The sequence below is a fragment of the Drosophila eugracilis genome, unplaced genomic scaffold (assembly GCF_018153835.1).
Source record: "Drosophila eugracilis isolate 14026-0451.02 unplaced genomic scaffold, ASM1815383v1 contig_440, whole genome shotgun sequence".
Classification (NCBI taxonomy): domain Eukaryota; kingdom Metazoa; phylum Arthropoda; class Insecta; order Diptera; family Drosophilidae; genus Drosophila; species Drosophila eugracilis.
In genome coordinates, this window is record NW_024573306.1 from 2,009,226 (window position 1) to 2,022,540 (window position 13,315).

Sequence of the window (13,315 nt, forward strand, 5' to 3'; positions counted from 1 at the left end):
AGAAGCATTAAAATTACAAAGGTTATATGTATATACATATTAAGCTTATTATTGACTTTGATGGACACATGCTCTTGCTTTCTAATCAGTTAAACATTTTTACACAATTTTGTCAAAAACTGTCTTTATATTTAATGCTGAAGCTATTTACATAGTTCAGAAAAATTACTAATTGTACCTTTCGTAAGACTAACTGCAGGAACAAGGGATTCTAAGTTAAACTTATGGCGGGCTAGCTTTTAATCTTTAATGCATTAGCCCTAACAATTTGCGATGAAAAGAAGAAAAACGAAAAAAATAAAATGAATTATGAATTAAGAATTATGTGATGGCAGAATACAGGCCGAGCAGCTAGCACTATTTATCTTTGACAGATTGCGTCTTGCGGGTCTTTGGTTCTGGTGGATCGATAAGATTGCCGTGACGTACCACGTCGATGTGGCCCAAACGGATCATTTTTTCTTCCCAAACGGAAATCGCTTTCCTGCAAAGCAAAGAAATTCGTGATTTTAATTAATTGTTGCGTGTTAAATAAATTTTAGGGGGTTGAAGCTCAAAATAAGATTAACAAAAAAACTTTTTTCAACTGTGCTTAATAATCTGTGATTTGTAGTAATAAAGCAAGAGATTTTATATTTATAAAAATGAACTTGCTGAACACGTCACAAATAGATGCGTATATCGTCAAGATGGTCAAATAAACTAAAAAAAATCACGTGCAATCTGAGATGTACTTAAATTTAATTGAAAACAGTAAAATGATTTCCTTTAAAAATTGGTTTGTAAAGACGTTTTTCTTCCTTATAGTTAGTTTTAATCAACATGAGTCAATTTTGATTGAATATAGTTTTAAAAAGTTTAATTTTTTTTTGTTTTCTAAAAGTTTTTAAAAATAATTGAAATTTTTCTTTGGATTAGCAATAAAAGTTACAATGATTGTTTATACTATTTACAATTTAAAATTACTTTCATAAAACGAAAATTATACAGTTGGAAACATAATTTTAGCCTTAAACCATTCTTAAAAACATATCAAATACGCACCTGTAGATTTCCATCTCTTTACGCGACTCTTGCAAGTAGACATCCTTCTCGGAGTCGGAGAGGCGGGTCCACTTGGCTGTGGTCTTTTGATGCCATTCGCGGTAGGTTTGCTTGGCTCCTTGCGGAGTGTTGGTACGTTCGCTGGCGATGAATCGCAGGAAGGCGGAAGCGGGCTTTTTGGGTCGCCCCAACTCTTTGACACGCTTGCGCAACTGACGACGCTCCTTAGCGTCTATGAGGTCCTGCTTGAGCTGCTTGATTTCGGCCCGCTGTTCGTCGGTAAGGGTGGCATCGTACTTAGTGCGTTGCTCTAGGTAGATCTGCTGGTCCTTCTTGAACTCGGCCTGTAGGCGCTCCTTTAACTGGGCATCGGCATCGGACCAATTCTTGGACAGCTGGCGCACCGCCTCGATTGTGGTGATCTTGGGATTGGAGGCCAAAAGCTTGGGTCGCTGTTCCCTCATGAATCGGAAGTAGGGCGTTAAGGGTTTCTTGGGTCGAGGTGGGAGGCCCACCTGCTCCTCTAGTGTTTTTGATTGAGCCGCCGGGGAGTTACTGATGTTGGCAGCTGCGAGGGGCCTAGTGGGTGTGAATGGTCTGTGGTCGGTGTCATTTGCTAGAGGTGGAGCACTAGGTGGCCAATCTTTGACTACAACTTGCCTGACTTTGTTCATCAGCGAACCGATGAGGCCGCCGCGAGAGGACAGCATCGTGGTGGTGTACAACATGGTGCAGATGCAGATCTTTCTTCTTTAAGTTGTAAACAAGTCGGACTGGCTTAAATATTTATTTTATCTAGCAGGACAGCACGGATAACTTGTTGCATTTACGGAAACTAAGTTTTACGTAAAAAATGCGGCATTCTTTGCCAAGAGTAGCCACCTGGTCCGTTTCCATTGCCTGGCGCTGCCAGGCAGTTTGCAGCTTTCGTTATCGACTTTTGGCCATCTCTATTAGTCCATAACCTTGTTTTTTTACTGTTTTGTTTTCTGATAAAAACATTAAAAAATCAAAAACACCTGCGACAAAATGACCAACAATGATGCGGCGGGAGAGACAGCTGGCTCCAGTCGGGCTAGCGGCAGCAAGCAACAACCCAAGCTAGAAATAACCGAAAAAGTGCGTGTATTGTGCCTTCACGGGTACCGCCAGAATGGAGATGCCTTCAAAAACAAGTTGGGATCGTTCCGCAAGTTCGCCTCCAAGTACGCTGAGTTCGTGTTTATAACGGCTCCACACGTGGCCGCTGCTTTGGAGTCGGCGGCAGAACCCGTGCCGGAACACAGAAGCTGGTGGGCCAACAAGGACGATGGCTCCTTCAAGGGAACGAACAAAGGTGGACCCGCCTTTGGCTTCCAGGAGAGCCTTCGCCTCGTGGAAGAGACGTGGCAAGTGCAGGGTCCGTTCCAAGGTCTCCTTGGCTTCTCGCAGGGTGCCTGTTTCGTTGGACTCATATGCGGCCTTGCCAAAAAAAAGTGTGAGTCCCTATAATACCATAAAACAATATAATTAAATATCCGAACTACGGCCCACAGTGACCTCCATCCGGCCAGAGTTCGCGGTTCTCGCCTCAGGCTTTCTTTCAGGAAGCTTGGTGCACATGAGCGCATATGAGGAGGCCATCAGCATACCCACACTGCACATATACGGTCAGACGGATGAGATCATTCCCAAAGAGATGAGCGAGTCACTGGCTGGGCACTTCAAGAACGCGGAGGTGCTGGAGCACAGTGGAGGCCACTATTTTCCAGCCACGGCGCAGCAAAAACAGACCTTCATCAATTTCTTCCAAGACCGGTTACAGGAGTACCTTGAGCACCAAGAACTGCAACAGAGCGGTAATGCTTCATTCGTGGAAAGCGGAACAGAAGACGACAACGATGCCGAAGTCGCTGCCATGACGGCCGAGCTGGACGAGAGTGATTAGCCGATGGACGGGGGGGGTTTTTTCGTTCGTTTTTAATAATAATTAAATCTTATTATTACAAAAATAATGATTTGATTATAAATTATAATATAATTAGATCCCAATATTATTTAAATATTCACTCTGCTTAAGAAGGATCAAGCGGATTGGGTATTGAAATTGCTGCACGTTTGCTCAGTTCGCGCATTTACTTTTTATGACTTTGTGTATTTTCTCAACAAATTCGTATAAATTTCATTAAAAAGAAATAAACAAATGGGGGGTTAGGTTAAAATTAAAGCCAAATATTATAAATCCCATTCCAAAGTACAATTTTGTGTTGGAAACATTGTGAATTGTTCCTTGCTATTAACAACGAAAAATGCATATTTAGCTATTGCGGTTGCGACTGCAGTGGTTGCTTTTCTGACCAGGCAGAGAGGTTGGATATCGCAGATAGATCTCCCTCTTCTATCCGGAATTTAATTTTCGTACATTTCGTTTGTGGGGGACAAGCGAGCGACAGTAGTTAAGAGTCTCTGAATTTAGCGGATTGAGTTTGTCTCGTTTTGCTGCTTCGGTTGCTGTTGCTTTTGATGATGTGTTTGCTGCTGTTTTCGTAGGGGTTTTGACTGAATGCTTCTGCTGCTTGTTTATGCAACCTGCTCCTGTCCGTTCGAGGCCTCTTGGTTCTTCATTACTTCTGGTAAGTCTGGTGGTGCTGAGTAGGGTGTCATGTCCAGTGTTTCAAAGTCGCCCATCTCGTTTCTAAAAAGAGCCAAACTAGTTATAGACTGGCAAGCTGTAAGCCTTTAAACGGAACACGTGCCGCTCTTGCCCGCCTTGTCCGCTAGATAACCCGCAAGCGGCTTATCAGCGACTCTCACCTGAATGTCAAACCCAGCTGCGCCGGAGCCTGCGCCTTGGCCGTAGACACCGTCACTCCGTAGTCCTGCAACGTGCTCTCGTCCTCCATAACATCGTTGTCCTGATTGTATAACCGCTGATCCACGGGCTGCACCTTTAGTATGCCTACGATCGATGGGATGGATAGTCAATAATCGAGTTACCCAATAATACGCGCTCTATAAATAGAACTTAACACTCACCCTCAATCATTCGCTTCAGCTCGGCTACCGTTGTGTTCTCCTTGGCGTCCGTGAAGATGGTCGTCTTCTGCCGCCTGATCATAAGGAACACGTCCTAGAAAAGAGAGGGTCAAGCATTTCAGACAATTCGTTTTGTTTCGGTCAAAGTTCAGTGGCCGTTTTTTACTGTGTCATGCCTTCTGGTGTAATAATCAGATAGGCGGGACGTTCGAGTGGGAGACATATGTTCGGTCACCTCTGGCACGGAACAGAGATGCATCCTGAATAGGCTGCTCACCACTCACCATGTTGCGGAGTTTGTGGCGCTGGATGAATTTGCGGTAGCTACTAGGATGTGGATTAACCAGGTGGCTAAGGCGTTGGCGAGTGATGAGAGTGCGGGAACTGACTGCGTGGGCGGCGCTTCCTTTAGCGGTCACGGGCGTTCGTTTCAATCGGCTGAAATTTTCCTACTTCGCTTGCACCACCGCTGCTGCTGGGCGCTTTTCTTTTCTTTCTGTCCCGGTCGACCGGAGTTGGGGGCGGGCGCGGGTGGGCGTGGCGTGCTGTTTGCAGTACGGCGTGCGTGTATGTGTGTCTGTGTTTGTGCAACAGCTTCCTCGGATGCCCCGCACTTGTAGGTTTTCGTAGTTTTACGACTTTTTCTGGCCTTTTTCGTTTTGCTGCTGCTTTCTCAACCAATTAGAGCTGTCAAACCATCGATGCCACCATCGATAGTATCGATACTTCAGGGTCAGAGGACTCTAGCCGCTTATCACGATACTGTTATATATCAGTATACAAATCAAAACCATATATGTAAGTAAATATAAAATGTATTTAAATTTTGTCCGAATATATTCAAAAGAATTTGCCGCTTAGTTAGACTAAGCATCTAAACATCTATTTCATTAAGAGCTTGTCCAGCCCTGTTTAACATCACAGAAATATACTAAAAAATCCCGCGACAACTGTCAGTGACACTTTTCTCGTCTCGCCTGTTTTATTTGCCACGAAATGGTTTTGCTAGACAATTCGAACGTAAATAAATAGAGAGAATTGCTTATAACTAGTTACTTAAACGTATTTCCTTACAGTTCATCCTGCGCCTGGAAAAGATCGCCAATGCAGCCAAAAAGGACTCCTCCTTCACGTTGACTTTCAAGAGATGTACGTGGTGTGATCCAAAAAAACATGGCTTTTGGCAGTAACAAAATCTTTTCAAAATTCTTTAGATGATGGCAACGATAAACCTGTTCCAAGAGAAGGACGACCCCCTCTACCCAAACCTGAAACGTACATGTGCCTAATACGAGCGCAGTCAAAGTCCCAGAAGGTAAGCCTGAAAAGGATCCTCCCTAAAACTCTTAAACAAATCACATTTTCCGGTAGATTTCAACCGTCGTGCGGCAGGAGGATGTGCCAACCATGATGGGAATGTACTCGCAGTTCATGAAGAGCAAGATGGACGGCCTGAAACGGGTTAAGAAGGTCAAAAGCAAGGCCAAGGCGACAAAGGGTTAACCGGGGACTAGGTCTTAGATAGATTTTATTTGACTGTTAACAGGTCGTTGGTTTTAAATGCATAATTTTCTTACTGTAAACTACTTTTTTAATCTTTTGTATATGTCATTAATCCGACGCAGATCGAGCAGCCATTTGGGCAGTTCCCGTTCCCTTAAACCATAAATGAATTTTGGTTTTATCAGGTCCACCAAACTGTAGAGGTCCTCATTTATGGTGGTCTCATTCAAAAGCTCTTCGTTTACATAAAGAACATCAATTCCTTTTCTGATGCCACTGTGAAAGGAACCATGGGCCTTAGGTAAAAAGTCCAGATAGCTGGATAGACTGTCCACAATAAGATATCTGGTATAACCATCTAAAAATAAATAGGGTTAGTCCAAAATATGATACTTAAGACTAAGACCTACTGTCTATATAGAAGAGTTGCGACTCCAACAAGTTTTCCATTTTTCCTGCAGGTATTAACGTTACTATAATCACAGATTCGTCGCATTTGATTTCCGAGGGTGTATTTGGCAAAAGCGTCTTAAAACTGCAATTTTCAGTGAATGATCGAAAATTATTATATCGCAAGATATCCTCCTTAGATCCTACAACACATTTGCTCCAGTTTTGGGGAAATATAGGGTCATTGAAGGCGGCTGATGACAAAAGCAAGGGTCCGCGATGCTAGAAAGATAAAATGTATCAATATGTTCTTTCAAATATAGTGAAAATAAAATACCTGCCCATATTCTTTGCTTTTCCCATGTATTAAAGGCTGCCCAGCACCATTTAGAAACATTGTCAATTATCCGCCAAGATTTTTGGACATATAATATTTTGGTGTTACCAGTTCGCACTAACGGAAAAAAACCAGAGCCGCAGGAAATGATATTTCAGTCTGTCCTGAGCGCAAAATTTAATTATTATTGGGAAATATTTTTTTTTTGAAAATTCAAGTTTTGAATAAAAGTATCTTGGTAGCAAACATTTTTAAAATTTTAAAGTTAGTGTAAGGAAAATGTCTTTAATCGATTAAAACTCTTTAAAATGTATCTATAATTCCAATTAATAAAATCCCCAGTTGCTCCATTAAATAAAAAACAGCTTTTAGCTTTATAAGTATATGGGTTTTCTTCAAACTTTTCGTTTTAGTTAAACGTACATACTGTTTTTTCTATATCTATCACAATGAATATTTGTGTCGCGTGTTTTAGTGTGAGATGCGCTTGTCTTTGTCAAAGAATTTGGATCACGATACAATGGAAACAATCAAATTGACTTATGCTAGCAGTTAACTCGTCACAAACAATTTTCCACGCATAAGTTATGTGTAAATTTAACCAGATTTCTTTTTGCTTTTAGAACAAAGACAGTCTTTAACAATATCCAAAGGGCTTACAGCTGCATTCCCGAACACTGCTGCACACCAGGTATTGCGATTTTAAATGGTTGCTTGTAACTCGACATTTGGCCATTGATGAGCAAGTGTGTGCGTAGATGTTGGAAAAAGATGATTACAATGTTAACGCAGAGAGAGATAAAGTAGGGAAAACAAAAAAAGATTCTTTCATCTCTATTCATGTACATTTGGGTGTATTCCCCAAGGTGCTGACGTACAACAAGAAAATGACTAAAGCACATAAGTGTGCACATACAAATAATAACAAATAATTATCACACCTGATCCCGCTATCGAGTGCCCGGTCAAATTTTCTAGGAACTGCCCAGAATTTTAAACCAATATTTAGGTTTAAAACGGCACAAATTCATAGATCACAAAATTTGGAGGGAAATGGATGCAGGGTTTTCATAACTTAGGCGCCGAAATTAAATTAAAATGGTTAATTTGCATAGGTAACCACAGACCAACCGAACCTCTTCAGGATCTAGTTGAAAGTGTTATAGCGCAGGTTGCTATCTACATCGCCAACATTGCCTCCAAATCCTGGACTAGGCGGTTGGTCTTGGTCTGCCATGAGATCAGCGCTGGACTGCGAGTGCCGCCGCTGACCTGGCCACGTCCAGGCGTCGCGGATACTGTCAATTAGGCGCTGCGGGAATGTCTTGTACTCCATGTCCACCGACTGAGTATCACCGAAGTTGAAGTCGGCGACTTCGACATTGAAGCTGTAGAAAGGAGCAGTTTGAAATAATTGTTTTCCAGCGTTAAACCGTTTGTTCTTACCGATTTCCCCGCTGGATATAATAGGCAACACCGAAAATTACTAGAATTACTGCTACCAATGTGCATGTGACGGGCACAACAACGACCGAAAGCTGAGATTGCCGTTGGGCTGCAATATAATAATATAAATAATCAAATTCAACATATTGAAATCTAAGATTTAATTTCACTCACCTTCATACATGTTAATAGTGACCTGGTTGAGTGTTTGTGAGACCTCGTTGCGTATGAAGAACAAAATCGTCTTGCTTTCACTGAAATAACGCAAGTACTTATACGAGCAATTATCGATATGTTCATAGAGATCGCACGTCTCGTTGCCCGTGGAATTGTAAGGAGCTATAAGAAATTTGTTATATCTTTTAAAATTATTAAATAACAATGTCTTACCTGTAAAAACTTGAGTGCATAGCTCAAACGGCGGCGATCCCTTGCAGTTGACATTGAGATGAAGCATCTCCCAGTGTTGCAGCCAATTCTTGCCAGTGGTTCCGAAACCGGTGATGGGATCTTTTGGATAATCAACGTGGAAAATCAAATAGTCAGTAGTAAGAATTCAAAATACATACCCTTGGACACAACGCGATGCTGGAAGTAGCCATATATCTGTTTGGGATCCTGGGCCACGAATTTTTTGCTCACGCAATCAAAAGGAGGCTTACTTCCGGGCACCACAATGAGTTTGGACAGTCTTTGAACTCCCAGCGGGTTTACCAGTGCTATGGACACATTTCCAGCTGAACTGTTCTGCTGCTTTAGGGCGTTGGTGAGGTTTAGGCCAAGAATTGCTGCATTTGCGTGCATGGCCTGGATTAAATCACGTTTAACTCGAGTCGGGGGCTTTGGAGTAGTGGTTTTTGTAGTTGTAGTCGTTGTTGTGTTTTTTGGAGTGGTCGTTGTAGCAGGTGTTGTTGAAGTAGTTGTTGTTGCTGGAGTTGTAGTTGTGGTAGTTGTTGTCGTTGTAGTCGTAGTAGTTGTTGTTGTGGTTGTCCTCGTAGTTGATGGCGTGGGCTCCGGAGGCAGTTCCAATGAAGCCACCACTAAAGCCTCCACGTCATAATACTGTCCAGCTTTCGGATATGTGGCCTGATAGTACAAGGCACCAGACATGCCCAGATATGTGCAGTTTTGAAACCAATACGTCTGAATGTGGTATCCGTTTGACCGCAGAAACGCCAAGTCAGCATCAGAAAGTGATATGCTATGATTCACCGCTTCCTGCGTAGACACAAACTCACGAGGCCGAGTTACATTGTTCTGAATGAGCTCCAATCTTCCGCCCAACAAGTTATCCAATTTAATTCCCTTTTGGGCATGGGCTTCTAGTATCCAAAAAAAGGAGAAGAACTTCTCCACTTCGACTTTGATGACATGCGTCACCGGTTGCTCCTGCGTGTAAACCACAGTCCAATTGCTAATGGCGTTGTTCGTTTCAATTACCTGTTGGAAGAAAGGTAATTGATTAGTACAATTGGTAACAGTTTTAAGCTATTCTATATGCAAATTTATATACAATAGTAACCTCCAAACGCCGGTAATATGACTATGTACCAGGCACAATCGGAAAAACTGTCGCTGAATAGTAATTGTGTAAAATTACCATTCAAATGACGCCATATCAATTGAAGCCGCATGGCTGAGATTAGAACGGGAAAAGTGGTCGTCTGGCTTAGACGATTCAAAAAATATACTATATAAAAATCCCCTATCAGCCACTGCTACTATTCAAGAGAATTACTAATTCTATAACTTATTCCATCAATTATATTAATAGAAATTTTAAGAAGCAACCCATTAATAAAATAAACAATAGGTGAAGAGAAATAATTAATGTTCTTGGAAACTTAAAGATATGAATAAATAAGAATTTCCTCATGGGATGATAAGTCCATATAAAATAAACTAACAACCCCTTTAATATATAAAATCAAATATAATATGTTTCTAATATAATTGTTTTTAAATGATGCCTTTAGTATGAAAACCAACCAATGATGGTAGCTTTCTTGACCAGTTTTATGGGCGTAGACCGTAAACTCTGGGCCTGATAGTCTCGCTTGCATTTGCATTGCCATTCGCAGGCAGTTAGTCATATCATTCGGCTCGGAGCTTTCTTTCTTTGTTTGATCACGTTCTTGGGATGTGGATTTGGAAAACATTACCTTTTTATGGCCAGCGCTGTCGCTCCAAGTGAACTTGTAGGGTTTGTCCCCAGCAGCCGGTCTGTCGCCATCGTAGAGCTGGGCGGTCACATTAATAGAGGATCCAAAGAGGGCCTGTTCGGGTGCCGTGATTATGACCGTGTAACAGTTAACTGCAAAATTGGGGAATCATTAGTTAGTCTTGGTCGCATTCTGCGGTTTATTGATTTCACCGCCATATCTATTATCCATTAAACATTATTCTCACCTGTCTGGAGAAAAGCGTAGAAAACCAGTGACGACGCTATTAGGGACATGTTCGCAATGCCGATTGGAATTTCCCGTCCGCTCGATGCTTATTATGAAAAATCACTTGGGAGCCCCCTGTCGCGTATCCCCACCCTTACCATCAAATCGTAATCCAATCCAAGCAACAAACAAAATTTATAACGAACAAAAAAACAAACACAAAGGGGTGTCTCACTTCTCCCCACAGATACACCCTCTTTCACAAGCTATTCTCTAAGTTGAACACGGTTAATTGCTTTCGTTTGAGCATTAAGTGCTCTCTGCAGTTCTGTTTTTGCTGCGGTTGTTCTATTATTGCGTTTTTAATTTGTTCTACAATTTTTTGCAGTGAGTAGGTTTCAGTGTGGCCAGTTTGCATATATTGAATTGAGCTAAATATATCACGGAACTGTGCCCACATCTAACTAAATAATCCCGCTACTCATAATATTCAAAACTCAAGCGGGTAATAAAAAATTACGATGATTTTACTATTTAGAAAATAGTTTTTTTTTTATTCTAACAAAAATAGAAAGCTAATGCATTTTAATTTAAGAAGACTTTTTTGAAATTGAAGTCCTTAAAACAATATGATTTCTACATCTTTTGATATTTTTTTTATCGATTTTAGAAATCAGTTCTTTACAAATTAGATTTTAATTTGAATTTTGAACAACCATTCCATCATCCATTTTTAAAATTAAAAGCTAACTTTATGCCCTTAATAATCCATTGGAAGTCTGTCTTTTTCAAATTCCCCAAAGTTAAGCCTTTTAAAATACTAAGTTCGATTTATTCGTTAGTTGTAAATACATAATCATATATGTTTGCGTACATATGCGTTTAGTTGTGTATTATGTTAATATTTGAAGTAAACTTAATAGTACAAATGAAAGACAACGAGATGAGAAAGCAATAATTACTTTGGGATAAGCGAACCGCACAGAATTCTCAATACATTGCTCGGCGGCGGTGGCGTATTCTACTTCTTCTTGCTCTTGCCGAGGGTGAGCGTGTGGTGGGCGGTAGCCAACTGCTGCTTGCGCCTCTGGAAATCGAGGTAGTCCTCCTCGAGCGCCTTTCGCGACTCTTCCAGCTTGCGTTTCTCCTCGGCGTGGTCTCGCTTCAGTTTTTCGAATTTAGCGTGCAGGTCCTTCTCGCTCTCCTTCAACTCGGCCTCCTTTTCCTTAACCCTCTGCACGAACATCTGTCGCACCTCTTCTTCCTTGGACTGCAACTCGGCAAGGTGATTCGAGCGCTTGGCCTCAAATGTTTGTTGGAACGAGATCGGCTTATTGTCACTATCCACATCGCTAAAGCCCATCTGCTCCAAACGCTTCTGCCGATACAGCTCGTAGTGCCGCGTGTGCGTCTTCTCGCGCATATCCTCCATATTGGTACGAATGAGCATTTCGCGCAACTTTACAAAGTCGCAGTGCGTTTCGTTCTCCACCTGCACCGTGCCCCAGGGATACTGACGGGCGCGGATGAGCTTGTTTCCCACCTTAATAAATTCCGTGCTGCCGACCACAGCAAAGGGAATGTGCGAGTTCATGCTGGTGTTTGTCTCGGCCACAGTTTCGTCATCGGTGGGGAACTGGTAGATATGAACTCCATTGGTATTCAGCTCCTGAATGATCTTCGCCTTGAAGCGTTGCAGCTCTACTTTAGAAATGGTGTCCGCCTTGGCAATAACCGGAATAATGTTCACCTTGCTGTCTAGCTTCTTCATACACACCAGATCCAGCGACTTGAGGCCGTGCCCAGTGGGGCATATGAAGTACAGGCAGATGTGGATGCGGCTGTCGTGGCATGTCACTAGTGATCGCTTAATTTTAAGCTCTTCCTGCAGATAGTTCTCGAACTGGGCATCAATGTAGTCCACTACCGCCTTGAAAGAATCGTCCTTGTTGATCTGGTCGCCATAGCCCACCGTATCGCAAATGGTCAACTTGAGCCGCACGTTGCTTTCCTGCAGTTCGTAGGTGTGTGCCTTTAACTTGACACTGGGCAGGGTATGGGGACTTGGCGTAGACTCGAAACTGGTGTTGAACAGAGTGTCCATCAGCGTCGATTTTCCCAGTCCAGTTTCGCCTGCGAAGAGAAAAGATTTGAAAATGGAGGTCAGATTTGTTCAGATTTGGGAGGGGAAATCATTGCCCAAGTGGGCTCAATTGGCCACAGAAGCTCTGCGCCATTGGTGTCAGGGTGAAATTGTAGAAAGCGACGGAGGAAATCGATTGCCGGCCACTTTGCATACTAATGGTATCTGGGTGTCTGGTTATTTCAATTGTTTACCCGCATTTATGTATGTAGGTGATTCACTTTATCTGAGCAATGCACTCCAGCATGAAATACTTGAGTACATAGTACAGAAAAGGACAAATTAATAGCATTGACGGTTTAACTATATGGCGTACATTTTGAAGAACATTTATTTGTTTCAAAATAGGTGTTATATTTATGTTGCTGTTGTTATATTGGGTGGAAAAATATAATTAACAAGAAAGTCAGTGGTTAAGCTTCAATAGTTTAAACCTTAAAACTGACTTTAAAACCCAATATTTTTATATTATACAGATTTCAAGATCATAAACAGCAGAAACATTGTGGTTTGCCGAAATCAGTGCTATTTGCCTGGACGCCACTGTTTTTACATGCAAGTAAAACTTTGGTTGATTCACTGTGCCGCATACACACTCACACATGGATAGTGCACCCGCATATACACACCTATACACATGACGTTGAAGACGAATCCGTTTTGGACACTTTTGTTGACCAATTGGTCCGGTAAACTATCGAATCCTACATGACCGGACTGCTTTAGGTTGCGGAGGTGCACCTCTTTCTTGTTAACGAAATCCACTTCGGCGGACATTTTCCAATAATCAAATCAAATAATCCAATAATCCGGGCACAGATCGGATCAAAAGTATCGCGCAAAGGCGTCGCCAGCGAGTCTCGACAGTGTGACCGAGTTGTTTAAGAAGCGAAACACCAGTGGCTCAAAAAAGTGTATACACTTTTAAATGCTTATAGAAAAGTTTCTTTGGCAAATAATTCATATAAATAAATTTAATATAAATAAACTTTTATATGTTAATTAGATTAATACATATCAAAGTATTTTTTTAAGTACTCCTGTAAC

The 13,315-nt window shown here is 41.7% G+C and overlaps 7 protein-coding genes across 9 annotated transcripts; 2 read left to right on the forward strand and 5 right to left on the reverse strand.

Moving 5' to 3' along the window:
- Nucleotides 1-22: 22 nt before the first annotated feature.
- On the reverse strand, nucleotides 23-1,928 carry LOC108117171 (transcription factor A, mitochondrial). Of its 3 annotated transcripts, none has more exons than XM_017229455.2 (3): nucleotides 1,705-1,927; nucleotides 1,045-1,623; nucleotides 23-484 (listed from the first exon to the last, which is right to left on the reverse strand). In XM_017229455.2, the coding sequence occupies exons 1-3, from the start codon at nucleotides 1,770-1,772 to the stop codon at nucleotides 358-360; spliced, it is 774 nt and encodes a 257-aa protein (XP_017084944.2). In that variant the 5' UTR covers nucleotides 1,773-1,927; the 3' UTR covers nucleotides 23-357. The 3 variants fall into 3 exon arrangements, with proteins under 3 accessions (XP_017084944.2, XP_017084942.2, XP_017084941.2); XM_017229453.2 differs by having other exon boundaries at nucleotides 1,045-1,641; XM_017229452.2 differs by having other exon boundaries at nucleotides 1,045-1,928.
- Nucleotides 1,929-1,977: 49 nt separating this feature from the next.
- On the forward strand, nucleotides 1,978-3,280 carry LOC108117172 (esterase CG5412). The gene is made up of 2 exons (XM_017229456.2): nucleotides 1,978-2,521; nucleotides 2,580-3,280. Exons 1-2 carry the CDS (start codon nucleotides 2,074-2,076, stop codon nucleotides 2,969-2,971), a joined length of 840 nt encoding a protein of 279 aa, XP_017084945.1. The 5' UTR covers nucleotides 1,978-2,073; the 3' UTR covers nucleotides 2,972-3,280.
- Nucleotides 3,158-4,754, reverse strand: LOC108117174 (elongin-B). Its single transcript, XM_017229458.2, has 4 exons — nucleotides 4,344-4,754; nucleotides 4,060-4,153; nucleotides 3,838-3,982; nucleotides 3,158-3,718 (listed from the first exon to the last, which is right to left on the reverse strand). The coding sequence occupies exons 1-4, from the start codon at nucleotides 4,344-4,346 to the stop codon at nucleotides 3,604-3,606; spliced, it is 357 nt and encodes a 118-aa protein (XP_017084947.1). The 5' UTR covers nucleotides 4,347-4,754; the 3' UTR covers nucleotides 3,158-3,603.
- Nucleotides 4,755-4,946: 192 nt separating this feature from the next.
- On the forward strand, nucleotides 4,947-5,642 carry LOC108117175 (signal recognition particle 14 kDa protein). Its single transcript, XM_017229459.1, has 4 exons — nucleotides 4,947-5,079; nucleotides 5,136-5,208; nucleotides 5,274-5,374; nucleotides 5,431-5,642. Exons 1-4 carry the CDS (start codon nucleotides 5,056-5,058, stop codon nucleotides 5,560-5,562), a joined length of 330 nt encoding a protein of 109 aa, XP_017084948.1. The 5' UTR covers nucleotides 4,947-5,055; the 3' UTR covers nucleotides 5,563-5,642.
- LOC108117173 lies at nucleotides 5,571-6,584 on the reverse strand. The gene is made up of 3 exons (XM_017229457.2): nucleotides 6,290-6,584; nucleotides 5,973-6,234; nucleotides 5,571-5,920 (listed from the first exon to the last, which is right to left on the reverse strand). The coding sequence occupies exons 1-3, from the start codon at nucleotides 6,347-6,349 to the stop codon at nucleotides 5,643-5,645; spliced, it is 600 nt and encodes a 199-aa protein (XP_017084946.2). The 5' UTR covers nucleotides 6,350-6,584; the 3' UTR covers nucleotides 5,571-5,642.
- Nucleotides 6,585-6,655: 71 nt separating this feature from the next.
- LOC108117170 lies at nucleotides 6,656-10,542 on the reverse strand. Its single transcript, XM_017229451.2, has 7 exons — nucleotides 10,145-10,542; nucleotides 9,898-10,049; nucleotides 8,305-9,175; nucleotides 8,126-8,245; nucleotides 7,910-8,074; nucleotides 7,736-7,844; nucleotides 6,656-7,677 (listed from the first exon to the last, which is right to left on the reverse strand). The coding sequence occupies exons 1-7, from the start codon at nucleotides 10,191-10,193 to the stop codon at nucleotides 7,437-7,439; spliced, it is 1,707 nt and encodes a 568-aa protein (XP_017084940.2). The 5' UTR covers nucleotides 10,194-10,542; the 3' UTR covers nucleotides 6,656-7,436.
- Nucleotides 10,543-10,935: 393 nt separating this feature from the next.
- On the reverse strand, nucleotides 10,936-13,148 carry LOC108117231 (septin-2). Its single transcript, XM_017229564.2, has 2 exons — nucleotides 12,898-13,148; nucleotides 10,936-12,258 (listed from the first exon to the last, which is right to left on the reverse strand). Exons 1-2 carry the CDS (start codon nucleotides 13,043-13,045, stop codon nucleotides 11,147-11,149), a joined length of 1,260 nt encoding a protein of 419 aa, XP_017085053.1. The 5' UTR covers nucleotides 13,046-13,148; the 3' UTR covers nucleotides 10,936-11,146.
- Between the last annotated feature and the right edge of the window lie 167 nt (nucleotides 13,149-13,315).

What these genes read in the sequence shown, in the direction of transcription:
- LOC108117175 (XM_017229459.1), top strand. Translation starts at nt 5,056, where the DNA reads ATGGTTTTGCTAGACAATTCGAAC. An exon ending in TTTTGCTAGACAATTCGAAC is followed by an intron (nt 5,080 to 5,135) that starts GTAAATAAATAG and finishes ATTTCCTTACAG; the next exon opens with TTCATCCTGCGCCTGGAAAA. An exon ending in CACGTTGACTTTCAAGAGAT is followed by an intron (nt 5,209 to 5,273) that starts GTACGTGGTGTG and finishes AAAATTCTTTAG; the next exon opens with ATGATGGCAACGATAAACCT.
- LOC108117171 (XM_017229452.2), bottom strand. Translation starts at nt 1,772, where the DNA reads ATGTTGTACACCACCACGATGCTGTCCTCTCGCGGCGGCCTCATCGGT. An exon ending in AAAGAGATGGAAATCTACAG is followed by an intron (nt 485 to 1,044) that starts GTGCGTATTTGA and finishes TTTGCTTTGCAG; the next exon opens with GAAAGCGATTTCCGTTTGGG.
- LOC108117172 (XM_017229456.2), top strand. Translation starts at nt 2,074, where the DNA reads ATGACCAACAATGATGCGGCGGGAGAGACAGCTGGCTCCAGTCGGGCT. An exon ending in CGGCCTTGCCAAAAAAAAGT is followed by an intron (nt 2,522 to 2,579) that starts GTGAGTCCCTAT and finishes TACGGCCCACAG; the next exon opens with TGACCTCCATCCGGCCAGAG.
- LOC108117170 (XM_017229451.2), bottom strand. Translation starts at nt 10,193, where the DNA reads ATGTCCCTAATAGCGTCGTCACTGGTTTTCTACGCTTTTCTCCAGACA. An exon ending in CTACGCTTTTCTCCAGACAG is followed by an intron (nt 10,050 to 10,144) that starts GTGAGAATAATG and finishes CCAATTTTGCAG; the next exon opens with TTAACTGTTACACGGTCATA. An exon ending in CACTATTAACATGTATGAAG is followed by an intron (nt 7,845 to 7,909) that starts GTGAGTGAAATT and finishes ATTATATTGCAG; the next exon opens with CCCAACGGCAATCTCAGCTT.
- LOC108117231 (XM_017229564.2), bottom strand. Translation starts at nt 13,045, where the DNA reads ATGTCCGCCGAAGTGGATTTCGTTAACAAGAAAGAGGTGCACCTCCGC. An exon ending in CTTCAACGTCATGTGTATAG is followed by an intron (nt 12,259 to 12,897) that starts GTGTGTATATGC and finishes TTCTCTTCGCAG; the next exon opens with GCGAAACTGGACTGGGAAAA.
- LOC108117173 (XM_017229457.2), bottom strand. Translation starts at nt 6,349, where the DNA reads ATGTTTCTAAATGGTGCTGGGCAGCCTTTAATACATGGGAAAAGCAAA. An exon ending in AAAGCAAAGAATATGGGCAG is followed by an intron (nt 6,235 to 6,289) that starts GTATTTTATTTT and finishes TTATCTTTCTAG; the next exon opens with CATCGCGGACCCTTGCTTTT. An exon ending in GCAACTCTTCTATATAGACA is followed by an intron (nt 5,921 to 5,972) that starts GTAGGTCTTAGT and finishes ATTTATTTTTAG; the next exon opens with ATGGTTATACCAGATATCTT.
- LOC108117174 (XM_017229458.2), bottom strand. An exon ending in GCTGAAGCGAATGATTGAGG is followed by an intron (nt 3,983 to 4,059) that starts GTGAGTGTTAAG and finishes CATCGATCGTAG; the next exon opens with GCATACTAAAGGTGCAGCCC. An exon ending in CAGCTGGGTTTGACATTCAG is followed by an intron (nt 3,719 to 3,837) that starts GTGAGAGTCGCT and finishes GGCTCTTTTTAG; the next exon opens with AAACGAGATGGGCGACTTTG.